The sequence below is a fragment of the Rhynchophorus ferrugineus genome, unplaced genomic scaffold (genome assembly GCF_030347505.1).
Source record: "Rhynchophorus ferrugineus isolate W39M unplaced genomic scaffold, kcgeb_rfMv2 rfM1, whole genome shotgun sequence".
Lineage (NCBI taxonomy): Eukaryota > Metazoa > Arthropoda > Insecta > Coleoptera > Curculionidae > Rhynchophorus > Rhynchophorus ferrugineus.
The window spans coordinates 73,045,466-73,062,761 of record NW_027472580.1 but is presented as its reverse complement, the minus strand read 5'-3'; the positions used below and the strand labels follow the sequence as shown (position 1 = coordinate 73,062,761).

Below are 17,296 nucleotides of genomic sequence, written 5' to 3'. Positions count from 1 at the left end.
TCGTTTGATTTGCTATGGCGATTTGGCATCAATTACTAAATAATAAATAACTTCAACAGACGCCATCAAAACATGTCCATCAGAACTCGTTTTGTTTTGAATCGGATACCACTTGTACTAAAATATTAAAACTAATATTAGAACATATTGACAAATTTTAAGGTTTTGAAAGGTAATTATGACTTACAATACGTGTTCAACGCCATATAATTTACTCTCTGTATCATACTGAAAATTAATGTAATCCTACTATATAAATTCATTATTAAAATTATAGTTGTTGTAATGAATAAGGCCTTTGTCGAAAAATCTGTTAGTCCAGAATGTGATACTAATTAAGGCATATGCAATATTTTATTGGTACTATTGGTAATAATTGTGTCGCGGCTTTAAGTTTAGTACTTTTTAACTGCTACAGGTTTCATTAAATACAGATCTATAAATTACATTATAAAAATGTAGTCATATAAATAGCATCTAGTTTTATAAAGTAAAAATACTACCTAATCATAACTCTCCTATTCCATTTGCATTATTACATATAATTTTGTTTGATATGGCTATAATTAATTGGAAGTTAATTAAATTTTATTAATAATAGTATCAAAAGTTTTCATAAATATATGGCACACGTAATAAACAATTCATATGATAATAATAGAATTTTTATTTTCAGAAGGTAAGTGCAAAAATGTATGATATAAGTAACTACATTATTTCTTGGGTCTTCAATTAATTTTCCTGCCTAACTGAAATATATATTGCTCCAGGAAAGGATTGGCTTAATAAATTATACAGTGTTTGAACACGTGTTGACTGGATCATTGTTTGAAATTTTCAGAGACTATTTAGTAAATCGACAAACTATTGACTCTTATATTTCAGGAAAAAACTGTTTAAATAATTTGTAAGGGTATAAAGATAAAATTCAAGTAAAAAGCTGAAACAAATACTGCAAAATAGTAATTTTATTATCCCTTTAAATGAAAATATAAATTACCTTGCCTTTTATTACTTTTTGAATTAATGAAAATTCCAAATTATATTATGAGAATTTTTTTGTATTACTAATAATATCAAATCTGAATACATATTTAACGACGACATTTAATTTTATAATTTTATTGAACGACATATTTAACTAAAAACTTAGAGCTAATAATTGCTAATGAGCGTGCTAGAAACTTCTTTGTTAAATTGGAGTTGTTGTCGGAACACTGTTGAAAATCACAAAATTTTCACAAAAACACAAAAACAGTTTTAAGTAACTTGAATATTTTTGTATGAATAAATACTCATCACTAAATCATTTCAATGATTTAACTCACTTTAAGTGTTAACTTTATATACTTTGATATAATTAATGTAAATGTATTCTTTTATATTTATCAAAGCAGTTTTTTGTTCATTGTTTCATAATATTCTCCATCAAGGTCATATTTTGATTTTGCGTGTATTGAAATGAATTTCAAAATGTTTTTTTTTACTTGAATTCAATCCGCAATTGAATTTTTTTCCGCTTCCAAAATATAGATTGACTTCAAACGAAAGTCAGGATTGAAAGTCGCAATATAATCTTGATATTTAAGTGCACTTGAAGTCAGTGGTTACAAAATAATCTAAGATCCAGATAGAAGATCGGATTAGGAGATAATGTGAGAGAAGCAGAAACAAATTCTCAAACAGCATTTAAAGTAGATTACTGAGTATAGAACTACATTACTATATACTACATTAAAGAAAACGAAGTGAAAAGAAATCTGCCAAAAATATGAAGTTGAAATGTTAACGATTTTGTATAATTTTTTCTTTTTGTTTTTTTTTTTAGTTTTTGGTCGAATAAGCATAACTTATAGGGAATGTGCTTGATTTGAAAAATCTATAGTTAATGAAACTGATTACGATTTGATGGCATAATCCTGATATCTTGATATTTAAGTGCACTTTAAGTCAGTGGTTATAAAATAATCTAAGATCCAGATAGAAGATCGGATTAGGAGGTAATGTGAGAGAAGCAGAAACAAATTCTCAAACAGCATTTAAAGTAGATTACTGAGTATAGAACTACATTACTATATACTACATTAAAGAAAACGAAGTGAAAAGAAATCTGCCAAAAATGTGAACTTGAAATGTTAACGATTTTGTATAATTTTTTCTTTTTGTTTTTTTTTAGTTTTTGGTCGAATAAGCATAACTTATAGGGAATGTGCTTGATTTGAAAAATCTATAGTTAATGAAACTGATTATGATTTGATGGCATAATCCTGATATCTTGATATTTAAGTGCACTTTAAGTCAGTGGTTATAAAATAATCTAAGATCCAGATAGAAGATCAGATTAGGAGGTAATGTGAGAGAAGCAGAAACAAATTCTCAAACAGCATTTAAAGTAGATTACTGAGTATAGAACTACATTACTATATACCACATTAAAAGAAAACGAAGTGAAAAGAAATCTGCCAAAAATATGAAGTTGAAATGTTAACAATTTTGTATAATTTTTTCTTTTTGTTTTTTTTTTTTAGTTTTTGGTCGAATAAGCATAACTTATAGGGAATGTGCTTGATTTGAAAAATCTATAGTTAATGAAACTGATTACGATTTGATGGCATAATGCTGATATCTTGATATTTAAGTGCACTTTAAGTCAGTGGTTATAAAATAATCTAAGATCCAGATAGAAGATCGGATCAGGAGGTAATGCGAGAGAAGCATAAACAAATTCTCAAACAGCATTTAAAGTAGATTTCTGAGTATAGAACTACAATACTATATACTACATTAAAAGCAAAGGAAGTAAAAATAAATCTGGCAAAAATGTGAACTTGAAATGTTTTTCTTTTTGTTTTTTTTAGTTTTTTGTCGAATAAGCATAACTTATAGGGAATGTGCTTAATTTGAAAAATCTGTAGTTAATGAAACTGATTATGGTTTGATGGTATAACTATAAATAACAATTTTCTTTGGAAGAAAAGTGATCTCTGACAAAGTGAAAGGTAAAAAGTGATTTTCCAACATAACAAAGTTTGATAGGATGTAAAATCTGTGAAAATTCACATGAAAACGTTTTAAGGACTTAATTATGATTGACCATCGTCTGAGAAACTCATATTTATTAATAATATTCTATTTTAACGATTATCCAAAGTAGTGTTCGTTTGGAGTCGTATGTGTCCGAAAAAAAATCTAGAGTGCCACATCAAGGGATCCCTCCAATATTATAGTTTATTTCAGATGAAATTCCGCAAAGTAGTGTTTGAGTGTCTTGAATAACAGAAACAGTACTTGTCTTTATAGCAATATATTTATCTGCCTAGAGCTGTAGAGGAACTACAAGCGGCAGTTATAAAATCTACACAATTACTAGAGACTGGAAAATATAGCTTAATAGTTATAGAAACCTAATTACACTTCTTGAGAGTTTCTCAGTTCATCAAGGAGTATCCGCAAAATATATCAGTACCCATCTTAATGATAGATTAAATTGGAAAAATCTTTTTAGACAAAAAGCTGAGAAGATGAGACATAAAATAACTGTACTGGTACTTGGACTGGCTATTTCGACTTATAGGGCTGTAAAATTCAGGTTGCATTAAATCATCATAACGACTAGTCATCCAATAGTGCCAATACAATTTTTTTCGATTAATTGGCAAAGCTTATCGCTACATAACCAACGAGGAACTGCAGGAATATATCGAAATCAAAACGATCAACAACGATATTTAAGATTTTGTCGTATAACGTGAAGGAAGGTTATTAAATCATAGCGACGTGGAAGCAATACAACTATTGGACGAACCAAGCTACATGAACTTATATAAAGTGTATAAGTATTACTATTAACATCAGTGTTAGTTTAATGCAAAGTAGTAATTATTATTAATTGAAATTGTAATAAGGGTCTTAATGTTATATTCAACAAAATTAATTCTTTTATGCGACATGTTGAAATGAATATATTCACGTAAATCACCTAAATAATACTATTTGATTAATATTTGTCACACGGAAGGAATTCACAATAGACAACATTACGATTTTTTACATCTGTTTTTTTTATCACAGCATAATTATCTTACAACACCAAGCTTTTATTTGTCAAAAGCAATAATAATGTTTTATGATTTCTACTTACTAATTTAATATAAATAAGAAAGAATTGAAAATTGTGAGAGTTATGTGACAAACTTACTGTCAACTATCTTCTTTTTTCACGTATCGTTTTATACTACTGCCAATTTATACAATATTATTTGCACAGGTAGCCAACATTCCTGCTCTAGTTATCTTCAACATATTTCTGCATTAATAGCAGCAGTTAATTGGTCCTGCACAGTGATTTTTAGCACTTTTAAACGTTAATTATTCTCGTGAACAACCAGGCCCGTATTACATTAAATTCTTAGCTTAGATAATTAAGGATGCAATTGGGAGAAACCGAATTAAAATCGCAAATTTTCTTGTTACAGTATTTTTGGTATATGGGCCCATAATTTTAGCATGGTCTAATTGGTATCACATTCTGTAAGTGCGAGAATAATTCAGGGCAAAAATCTAATCCGATTTTACAGTTATCGTGTCTCGGACAAGTAAAAATGATGCATATTTTAACCTTAGTCCAGTATATAAATTAAAACGATTCGTTATTAGTTGACTCGAATCGAAATAAAGCACGTATGTTCCACTGTATGTAAGATTTATGAACAGTTATAATGTCTGACATGTAGATATTTTAACTGGTGCAAGTCAATGTAATAGAATATTTAATTTCTTTTATAAATGCGTATAGTGTTTCTTAAGTTTTCAACTGATACCATGCTTTATATAAATCATTATATTACTCTACTAGTTTATTAAAAAACTGAAATAATAGTTAATGATAGAAAGGTTTAGCGAAATTGTTAGATGGTATTGAAAAAATAAAAACTCAATATTGCTATTCATGAAAAAGATTGTTACTAAACAGTTTTCAATAAATCATAAACATCATTGAGTGTGCTTTTTATCATTAGGTATACTCATAAATTTTCACTGTCTGTCCAGATATTTTTGATTGATTAGATTAGTTAAGAAAGTCAAACTTTGTTCCAGTCATGTGTATTGGTAGAGAATCTAACTCCACTTTTATGAAGAAAACTGCCACAGAAAACCATTCACATAGAGAGGTTTATCACATGTAGACATTATCTTAGATGCTTCAGTTCGGTTGGGACGTTCGGTTAGCTTCAAATTTGTGAATTTGTAAAATTTGTAAAGAGTCAGTAATAGGTGAGTTGCTATTTGAAAATCAATAGACATAATGCAAAAGACAAAAGCTGTGAAATCTTTAAATTTAAAACCGCTTATTTTAAAATATTTTCTTTGATATATTTATTATATGTATAGAATTATACAATGATATTCCATTTTTGCTCTTTGCAAATATATTTACCTCTCTAATCCATCCTAAACACAATATTTTGCTGCACATAATCTACTCTATCATATGATAACTATTATATATAACTAACTAACTCATATAATTTACTCAATCAAATACAAAAATAACTTCCAGGCTTATTAAATGTTACATATCAACTATTGTCAAAAATATGTTTAAAACATAAGATATAGACAATATAGAAGGACATTTTAAATGGGATTTGACTTTTTTGTTTTGCCGTTAGTCGGCTATAAGTATAAAATTAATATGATTGACAAATTTGACGTATTTAATATTTAAACAATGTTGTGTAGTGTTCTAGATTACAGCAGTTCGAATGTAATTCATTATTTTCCAGGGTATCCTTTTCTAAATCAGAAGAAGCTTATTTAGTTACTTACTTACTTACTCACTTAAATAAGACCTAATCGGTTCGTGGTCTGCAGTTTATACAGGCTGATTGCCAAACGGAGAAGAGCATTATTTAACAAAGGTACAGTTCCTACTTGTAATTTAAATAGCATTATGGCAACTGTGTTTAATTTATTTTAGATATGTCTTTGTTACTACTACCATTATAACACGTCTTTATTTGGCATAAGTTTGGCATCAGTAGAAGGAAATCTATGAAGAGAACAGTGAGTACAAGCGTATTATTTTTAGGTTTTGGAAAGGGTTTCCAAATTGAACTGAAGTAATATAACATGTATTTAATTACAGCTTGAAACGTATTTTAATTTTTTAGTGAATGAAGCAATATCTTGACTTGATTTAATAGCAATGTTATGTACAAAAACATTTTTTTTTCGTATAAAATGTTGTGATTACAGAAGTGCAATTTTTTTAATTAAAATATGCAATGAAAAAGAATATATTTACATGCCATTATATTTAATATATTATATAGTATATTTTGGAAATATTTACTTAAAATATTAAACATACTAAATAAATAGAATTTATTTTATTACTTTTATTGTGATTTTTTTGTTTATTTTTTTTATTTTCCAGTATTCGCATTTTGCTATAGACTGTTGCTCCTACTGATGACAAAATATATCTAACATTTTTCACCATTAATATATGGCAGATTCCCTTTTGAACTCTCTGTGTTTTGTAGTTTAAAATTAATTGGAATTATTCAAAACTAAGGAAATTGGGTACTACAATAATTGAAGCACATATACACTGCTTGTGAAATAATATGCATTATATACATGTACATTGTATTGTTACTGGTAACGAAAAGTACGGTATAGCAGCAAAACCTACACAGAAGCGATTAACGTTGTCATAGTTACAGAATATAATTAATTATAATAATATAGTATGGAATTAGAAGACTAAGTTGTATTAATTAAAAGAGTTGCTAAAACAAACAAACAAAACAAATCCAGAGAGTTCTGAGTAGAGCTCAAAAAGGGGAGCTTCAAAAATAAGAATTAAATATTGGATCGGTACTTGTGAACATTTTTATTTTTTATACATGACATTCATAAACTCGGCCTGAAGCAGCCTGAAAGTTAATGATAATATTATAACTTTTAGTGGGCTTTTAGTTTTAGTTTAATTTACATTGTTTTTGAAATAAAGCTAATTTTTCTAATATTTATATTAAAAGGAACATTATCGTTAAAACAAAACTCTTTTAAACGTTTTTAACAATTCTCTACACTCTATATATAAATGTCCGAGACCTGCTCCGAGGACACTGTTATTGTTAATAGTCCAAAGCTTGAACCATTTCAATTCAACATCTGTAACAATTCTGCGATGCTATTTTAGAAAACATTACAGATTTCAAACATTATTCCATAAATGTTTAGCTTAAAAGTCATCATAACATAGAAAACAATAGAACAACGCTTTCTTCATGTTTCTCTGGCTATCTATATATTCTCTAGTCCATAAACTAAATATGTAAATTAGAGAGTTTTGCAGCAAAATAATTGCGAATTTATGCTACAATCTTGATCTCTGACAATTTGTATTGATTGACCAAATGTTAATTTAATTTGTTCAGTGTCTTGAAGATAGATTAATTAATATATATTCCACATCACTTGTTCATGAAACGTTTGTATACCAAACCAAACCACCGTGTGAGAGGTGGGTTAAATCAACAGTAACGGATATATTTGTAATAATGTGGATTGAGAAATATCCTGTTGCCAATTAAATGACGATAACACTCGACAAATATAAGGCAGTAAAATAACTACATCAGGAATATTAAGGAAATAACCAATGCATAATCAAGAAAAAAATACCGACGGGCTAAATTAAGAATATTAAAAGCAGTTACGTTTTAATTTATTTTGCCCGTACAAGATGGACTAGCGGTGAATATTTCAGTACATTTTATCGCTTAATAAAAGAGAAAAAACAGATGTTCTATATGTATTCATTACTGCGATTTTGATCCTTTCTTAAAAATCTGCATATTTTTTAAGCCTATTCATTTTTCACTCATGTTTTTAGAAGAAAATTTTATGATTATTGTAAGCCAATACTATTTATTATTTTAAATATTTACGAATTCATCTAAAATGAATTATCGAAAAAAATCAATTGTTGTAGAATATTCTGGTGAAATGTTTTTGTAGTCTCAGCAGTTACATTTTTATGTGATATCGATACTAATTCTATTTTAAAAATTGCTCTCATTTATTTCAATATGGTATATAGCAAATCATTCTTGGTTATGTTGAATGAATTATATGTAATTTATACGGCACCTAAAGATCTATTACCTACTTCATGATTGATGGTTTTATCTATTATATAGCTTTTTCAAATATGCGGTGTTTTACTGCAATTATCAATATAGAGAAAGCAGAGTTAGAAAAACTAAACATGCAAAACCGCGTCATGTGTCTAATATTTAACAGGGTAATATTGAACAGTTATAAGAATAAGAAGATAGATTTCATGTGGATAATAGAAAGATAGTTGTCAAATGAACTCAAATAGTATTGATTAAGTATGTATTGACAGAAGTAAATGTGAAACATACGAACCCAAAAAAGAAATCCACAAATATACATACAAGTTTGATCCGAAAAATATTTAGTTTCTATTGATATTATTAATTTTAAAAATATTTATGATGATGTCAACAACAAAGAACGGTCTGAAGGTCCAAAAATGCTCAAAGAGGTCTCACATAGCCTAGTAATTGATAAATCAACTGTTTCCATATTTTTAAATGTGATAGGAAAGATTAAAGAGGAGGGAGAACATCTTCCATGCAAATTGTTAGAAAATGTCATTTCGAACTATTTCAACGTGTGGTTTTATTTTCAGGAAAACAAATGTTTTCTGTAGCGTATTGCGACCATCGATAAAAAAGTTTATATAAAATGACAATCCTAAGCGTATAAGATATTGGTTACTCTAGAAGAATCATCCACATCATCATCGAAGCGGAATATCCATGAACATACATTTTTTCAGTGCATGTGGCTCAGTCAATCGATGCGGTATAGCCAAATACGTCAAAAATGTGGGAAAAAGTTGTAGAAAATTATGAAAAATGTTTTTGATTTTTCTCAATAAATGCCTTTTTAAAGTGAAATAATAATCAGAATCGAACAAGCGCATAAACGCTTTAATCAAGCTTGTACATTCATCATATCACTCAGTATATTTGTACAAATCTAATATATGTTATATCGTGGGAAAATCTGATAAATATTAATTAAACTCTTTGTTGGTCTATGATACAACAAGACAATTTACATGAGATATATACTTACATAATGCTGACATGCTTCTACACATGCCTTTTACAATATCCGATGGTCTCAATGTTGGCTCCTCCACAACTTCAACTACTTCCGCACCTCTGGGTTCGAATAGGTGAGGATCATTGGGATCGATTAAGGTATTTTTATTATTTGGCGGCGGCGGTGGTGGAGGTGGTGGGGTCACTTCTATAGGTACAGAAGTTACCTGTAAGAAATATAAGGTTAGGTATCAAACTTTTACGAATAAAAATGTTTTATCTGAGCTATAGGTTATTGAGTTTTAAAAACATTGTTTGGTTTATAAGAAAATAGTAGTAATGCTATTTTTGTGATAATTAAACATTAACATTTTTATCAGTGCATTTTATTTAACTAAATACGTTTAAATAAAACATAAATAATATATTTAATATGTTGCCTTTAATAATTGAATATGTGTAATATATTAAATTATGGATTTTAAAATATATTATTAACTAATTAGCAATTAATGAATTACCGTCCAACAAAATAAAAGAGAAAAATTAAAAAGGAAGCATATTTTCAAACAGCGGAGTGTTTTTAGTGAGCTAACAGTTACAGTGTCAAAACAGAACATAGTGTGATATGATACCTTTAGTATTATTTAACAGACACTAAGATTCTAGTGAGAAGGGCAAGATATAATAAAACACTTGTTAGGTTATAGTAAAGCTATCAATTGAACAAAGTATTAATCTAATCAATAAAATTAGTTATCACACCTTAAGGAGTGTCATTACTAACAAACAAAGAACTATATTATTATTGGTATATAATGTTTATTATATGTTGTATGATTGTATTTAACTGCAATTGAAACTATCGATACTTGTTATAAACTGCTATCATACCATTGCTCTTTTGCTTCATTTAGTTTGACTGGTACATTTTCGTATATATAGGTTGTATATTTTCTATTTGGATTTCATATTTACATTAATTAATTATGTATTGTTAAAAATGTTATTTAAAGTGTAACAAGTAAAACTACATTTTAAATGTTCTGAAATGAAATATAATTCGTCTTATACAGTTTAAAGCTCTGTCACTGAACCAGAACTGTTGAACTTAGTTCAAATTTGAAATTTCTACCAAAGTTTCTTGCATTTTTCGACATCAAAAAATAGCATTTGCTTAAGATGTAACCGATTGAGAGCCATTGAAAAGGTAGAATGTTGAAAATATCTTCGAGAAATAGAGCCCTAATCCGTGGGCATGATTTTAATGCTTTGGGGAAGCAAGAGTTGTAAAATTCATACGATGCTTGAGATTTGTGTACTAATCTATATAATGTTTAAGCATATATCATCAAAATAGTGATTTACTATTAATTAGAAACCGAGATTACTTGTTATACTAATTGTCCTAAAATCTCGATTTAAATCCAATTAAATATTTGTGAGATACTCTTAAAAGCTCAATATCAAAATCTCAAAATATATATAGATAGTTATTAGATGGATAGATATTAAATTTCCAAGAAAATATGAAATAGCATACCCAGAATAAATATTATTTGCTTCCAATATCATACATTGATATAAAATCTGCTACAAAACTTTAGCACACCATAGATTTTTCATTTCAATCATTAATAAAATTAAATGTTTAACTTTTAGATTCTACGATTTATGTAAAAATAACAAAGTGACAATTAATGTTTATGCGGAACCTATAAATTACCAATAGATTTGTCGCTTGGGCGACGCGACAGAACTATAGCATAGTTAAGTAAAAAAAGTTGTAAATATTACTATCATGCTTTAAGAAAAGATTAGATGATTTTAAATTGCAGACAGTGGGGTAGAGGAAGTGTTATATCTATTAGGATGCTATAGGTTTTGAGGGAAAGACAGATATACAATTCATTTTTAGAATAATTAAGAATAATATAACTTATAATATTAAATTGACAGACAATTCGCCAAATATGCAACAAAAATTGCCGGTCAGAATTATATTTTTTACCAAAATAATACTATTTTTCATATTGTGAAACTCGTTGAATACTATTTGTAGAACCCAATATTCAAACTTTATAGTGGCCCCTTGATTTGAATATTATTGAAAATTATTGATACTGTTTACTCAAGTAGTAAACAATTTTAAAATGTTAGGCAAAAGTTAGATCAGGATTATGTTAAAACCCTATATGAAATGCTGCCGAAGAGACTTATTGATGTTATGAAAAATAGAGGAGGATGTACCTATTACATTAATAAAATTTTTAAATAATCATCAGATTTTTTTAACTGAGCCATAATTTTGTGACTTTCCGCGTAAAAAAACCTACAAGCAAACTATATTTGTTTCTGTAATGTTTACAAGAATCATAAAGTCTTAAAAGCTACATATTTATTTTTATTAGGAATAGAAATGAATGATATTTGTTATTACTGCTGTCTATTAATTTTTAATATTTATAACACATTTTTTATTTACGGATTTACTTATCTTTATATGATGTGAAGTGCTCTTTAGACTAGACCATGCGTCACCGAACTAAATTAGTAATAATAAGAAGAAGCAATACTCGACGAATCTTTTTTTGACTAGATAAAGTTATCTAGTATTATAATTTCCCGAATAATATATAAAAATGTAATCATACACTTAATAAATATTAATATTTTAGGTTAATATAAGAATTAATGTTCGCGACATTTACCCTTTTTAAAACCGTTGTGGAGGTTTGAACTTGAGTCGATGGTGGAGATGAATGCCGTGGTCCTAGTTTCGGTTTGTCGTGCTCCTCCTCAGAACCGTTGGAGATGGAACGTCTTGGAGACGATTCTTTCTGTTCTCGTTTCACATCTGATTTTTCCACTTTATTGCTAATTTTCGATATATATTCGTTTGACTTATATATGGTTTTATCATCGTTGGAAGTAAGTTTCACGATAACGTTGCAACCTGAGTTGGAGGAACTAACTGAACCCGATCTGCTGTGGGAACCTGTTAAAACAATATCGATTAAATTCTGGGACCTATATTACATGTACAGGCTTGTCTTACCAGAATCCCTGGATCTCGATCTACCAATTTTGGTGTTCTGAATGGTTCTCTCTTGTTTTCTAGATTCTTCTCTGATCATGTATATGTCTTCGTAGTCATGGTCGTGGTCATTGGATTTTACCGAGGAAAGGTCGGAAGAAGATAGGTTTTCATCTGATCCGGCACCAGAAGAGGATGAGTGAACTTCAACTTTCACTGAAAAGTAAAATACAATATATAGGAAACTGATTTGTAATGGAACATTTTCAAGAAAAACACTTAATTTTTTTAACATGTTTCTGTATAATTTTTATTATTACACTTGATTGTTTATTTTTCGCGTTATATAAATGGAAAGTCGAATATTATCTCAGTAGATTATATTTTTTAGAGTCCATTTATAACTTTTAATCACATAGAATAGGATTAGTATAGGATTTAATCTATGTACTTAATTCTACAATTAATTGTTGACTAGTAATTCAACTTTGCAAAAACAAAGTTATTTCACTAATTACCATTGCCTATCGCTATAAAATCTCCTGAAGAACTGCACGATGACCTCGATATCAAATGGAGTTACATGAAATAAAGTTATTAAATCACAACAACGTGGAAGCAATACAACTACTGGACAAACCATAGCGAATCAGAAGATTGAAGCAAATCAAACCGTATGAACTGAACTTGTATAGTCTATAACTATTACATTTAGCTTTAGATTAAGAATTTATTAGATGTAGTCTAATTTAATTTTAATTTGGGAAATATATACTACTACTACTTTTGTATTACCCAGTATTCATCTTGCTTGTGCGTTATTGCAAGTACAACAGAATACGTGAATTTGTAAATTAAGGTTGTACTAGGAATATCTAATGAAAAATTTAATGAATAAATAACTGTGTGAACTGGTTTGGTTTCAGTAGCACTATTTTGGAGTATTTAACATTAACCAACTCAATTGCACTTGAAAAATTGAGGGAATTGATGGACTTGAGGGAAATGCCGCATTAAATTAACATAATTGAATGTAGTATGGAATGCAGTATATTATTTTTAAAATACTCCCTTATTATGTAAGAAAAGCTTCATTTTTTGTCAGAAAAACCGATATATTCTTTGTGTTTTTGTTGGTGGTCGATTAATTGTAAATTGGAGTTACAAAATTGCTCTTAGCTCGTTGACTTTTAGAACTCCTCAATATATTGGACATATTTCAGTATGTTAATTAGATTGCTTTATAATGAACTGTCTGTATCTGTAAGACAATATTCCAGCAACTGGAAATTTTATGTACTGCTTGATGTCTCATAAACAATATTTCTATATTAATCTCTTTATATATTTAGTAGAGTAATTTAAGTCACTGATTTGATAGTTTGCTTTTCACGAAAACCAAACTATGCTTCTAGTTAAACAATATTTATTTCTTTTATTATTATGTTAAGACGCTTCGTCTTAATATAATAATTATATATAATTAATTAATATTTTTCGTTCTTTCTACATTCTACCCCAAGTCATCTTGTATGGTTAAACGAGATAAAAAAAATTCAATATTTTGTTAATTTCTGGTATACATTAATATTAATATTTTATATATAATTTTAAATTAATAACATAATCAAAGTTAATGGTTTACGACATATTGATCTTCAATGAAAAATAGTGAGAGAATATGGCTCCAAAGAGCTTTTGTATTCATACTTATAATTTTCTTTTCGAACGATGATTAACTTAAAATAGCTTATTTTTTGTATTATTATATCTTGCGAAAAACATCATAATTCATAACAAATAACATTCAATAAATCTATGGGGTTTATGAGATAAATACATTTCACTTACAGATAAGCATAATTTCGATGCACCAATAATACCAATAGAAAAAATATCGTTGATAAATCATCACTGAACGCTATAAAATCAGAGAACGAAGTAACAGTGGGAAATGTGCAAATTAAATTTAAGCATGCCTTTACTTTCTTTACAAAAATTATAATTATTCTGCTTGAAATAATAGCGGGTTGCTTCCTTGTTTGAATTGCTCTTTTTTAACACATTTTATTATATTTTTACATGATATGATAAGCACGATATTATTGATTTAATTTATAAGGACTGCAAGTTGTAAAAATATTTTTATTTATTTTATAATTTGGATTACAATATAATCGGAAACTTCAAATTGGAAATAATATTTCGTGAATATAACACGTGTTAAAGCATCTTATTATAATCCAGCGTTGCCAAGTTACATATCTTTTTTTATAAGCGCTCAAATTTTGACTTTTGTCAATCCTAGTTTAGTCTTTCAATATTTTATCATAGAATTTTTTAGATTGTTGATAGGAGGGTTATATTTCAACTGTATCAAAGCAAATTATTTTTTAAACGTCATATCATCCATTATTCACATTTTCTTGGTGGATCGAGTAAATCGGGCCATTTTTAAATGTTTGAGGTTTAAAAATGTTAACTTTTTATTAAATAGATTCAGTGCAAACTTAATAATAAAGTAATTTATTACTGTTTTTTATTTATGGTTAGATTAATTAAAAAACGGGACAAGTGCGGAATGAATGCATATGTATGTATTTATTAAATTTAAATTAAATTAGACTAATTTGGCCTACAGTTAATTATAACACTTACACACTTTATACAAGTTCATGTGCTTTGAACTTTTCCAATGCTCTGGTTTCCACTTCCAGTTCGATTTTGGTGATATTTTGTAGCCTTTTCTCGTATTTTACTGCAAAATTCTTGACATTTTCAAAGTTAGCGTGCAATTCCTCGTTGGTTACGTAGCGGAAAGTGTTAGTCACTGATCGAAGAAGTTTTTGGCAACGTTAGGTCACTAGTCATTTCTTTGATGACTTACTGTACCTCATAAGTCCAAAATTTCTTTAACTTTAGGTCAACTGAGGAGTATCTCAAGTGAAATAATTACTTTGTTGTCTTCTCGCCACAACGCAAAAATAACATGGACGGGGCATCAGTAAATATTCCATGTACTGTTTCGTTTGTTGTTTGGATATTCGAAGTATAGATACTGAATTGATTATATGATATTAATGTGCCGAAGTTCACGCCAAATATATACTGTATATTGTTATATATACTAATTGCATAATGCTGTATATTGCATTAATTTTTTTGGTCTTAAGACATTTTATACAAATAATATAAGATAAAATGTATATAAATTTGATTAAGTACATTTGCTGAGAATTATTACATTAACAGGTCAATTGAAAAGTCCCCGACCTGATACATAGATGGCGCTACTAGAATTAAATCCATATGTTTTTTAGTTAGCCACTAGATCATTAGTTTGTGAATTATAGCATTTTGAGTGAAGCAGCTTTTGTTATTGTGTTGATAAAATATTGCTTTTTGAAGGGAAAAATACAGTTGAAGCAAAAACTTGATGCCGAGTTTGCGGCCACTGCCGCAGGAAAGTCAATCATCAAGGATTGGTATGATAAGTTTAGACGTGGTCAAATGAACACCAAAGACGGTGAAAGCAGTGGACGCCTAAACGAGGTTGTTACCGACGAAAATTATTTGGAATGACCGCAAATTGAAATTGAATGAAACAGCAGACACTCAAAGATATCAACTGAACGTGTACATCATATTATTCACGAATATTTGGGTATGAGAAAGCTCCGTGCAAAGTGGGTGCCGTGCGAGCTCACTTTTGACTTGTGACCTTTTGATTCGGAGCAGTGTTTGAAGATGATCAAGCGTAATAAATCCGAGTTTTTGCGCCGATATGTGCCAATGCATGAAACATGGCTCCATCGTTTCACTCCGAAGTCCAATCGACAGTCATCTGAATGGACTGCACACGATGAACCCGCTCCAAAGCGTGAGAAAACGCAATAGTCGGCTGGTAAGGTTATGGCCTCTGCATTTTGGAATGCGCATGGAATAATTTTCATTGGCTAATTGAAAAAGGAAGGACCATCAACAGCGACTATTGCATAGCGTTATTGGGCCGTCTGAAGGACGAAATCGCCGAAAAACGGCTGCATTTGAAGAAAAAGAAAGTGCAGCTTCACCAAGACAATGCCGTGTGACGGACGTGTCACAAGTCAGTGAAAACGATGGCAAAACGAATAATCCATGAATTGGACTTCCTCATCCACCGCATTCTTCAGATCTGGCTCCCAGCGACTATTTCCCGTTCTCAGATCTTAAAAAAATGTTCGCTGGGAAGACAGTTTCGTCGAATGAAGAGCTGATCCCCGAAATTCAGGCCTATTTTGAAGCAAAGGACAAATCGTACTACAAAAATAGTATCGAAAAGTTGGATGGTCTATAATCAGTGTATCACCCTTGAAGGGTGCCAAAAAAATTTTGCCAAAAAAATGTGTTCTATGGTAGGCCGGGGACTTTTCAATTAACCTGTTATAAAAATACATGTTTTTAACAAATCTCAATTTATCTTAATTTAGACTAACCTGTTAAAGCAGACATTGGTTGCCTTTGACCATTCGAATCGAACAGATCTTTCACTCTATTATAGATCACTTCTTGTGGATTATGGAGGTAAAATGACTCGCTTCCATTAGAACTAGTTTCGGAGCAACTGGAAGAACTGAAAAAATGTTATTTAAAAATAAATATCAAAATATATATAATATAAGAATATTAATTAAGAATATTACCCATTTCCTTATATAACAATGGTATCCATACGAAGTTTTAATATTATTAATTTGTTATATATTGTTATTTGAGTATTCCATAATGTGCTCTATATTATTTTAAATAAAAGAAAATTTGCAATACATTAGATATATCTGTAACTGCGACAGCGATCTTAGGTTAGTTAAAAATCAATATAAGTTCAGGTTCCAATTGATTACGTAACTAATAAGAAAACAAATTAAGTAATTGGTAAAATCATCTATAAAAACATCAAATACACAAACCGCATGACAAAGCGAGTGATTTTTAAACCGGATCTTCATATAAAATTTACCAAAGTATCTAACCAAATCTTTGAATTGATAAAGATTAATGAAATCCTTCAGATAAAATACAGTCAAATAATTTAGGTAAGTTCAGTAAGTGGCAATTAGGAATC

General features: G+C 29.0%; 1 protein-coding gene across 5 annotated transcripts in view; it reads right to left on the bottom strand.

Annotated features, from left to right (window-relative positions):
- The window catches only part of f (espin protein forked), a 258,719-nt gene that overhangs the window by 26,328 nt on the left and 215,095 nt on the right, over window positions 1-17,296 (bottom strand). For all 5 annotated transcript variants that reach the window (XR_013004189.1, XM_076394368.1, XM_076394377.1 and 2 more), the window contains 4 exons: window positions 16,668-16,804; window positions 12,214-12,408; window positions 11,867-12,153; window positions 9,187-9,382 (listed from right to left, as the gene is read on the bottom strand). Coding sequence is in view for 4 of the 5 variants with exons in the window: in XM_076394368.1 (XP_076250483.1) it covers window positions 9,187-9,382; window positions 11,867-12,153; window positions 12,214-12,408; window positions 16,668-16,804 (815 nt within the window). In the remaining variant the exon portion in view is untranslated. The remainder of the gene's footprint in view (window positions 1-9,186; window positions 9,383-11,866; window positions 12,154-12,213; window positions 12,409-16,667; window positions 16,805-17,296) is intronic.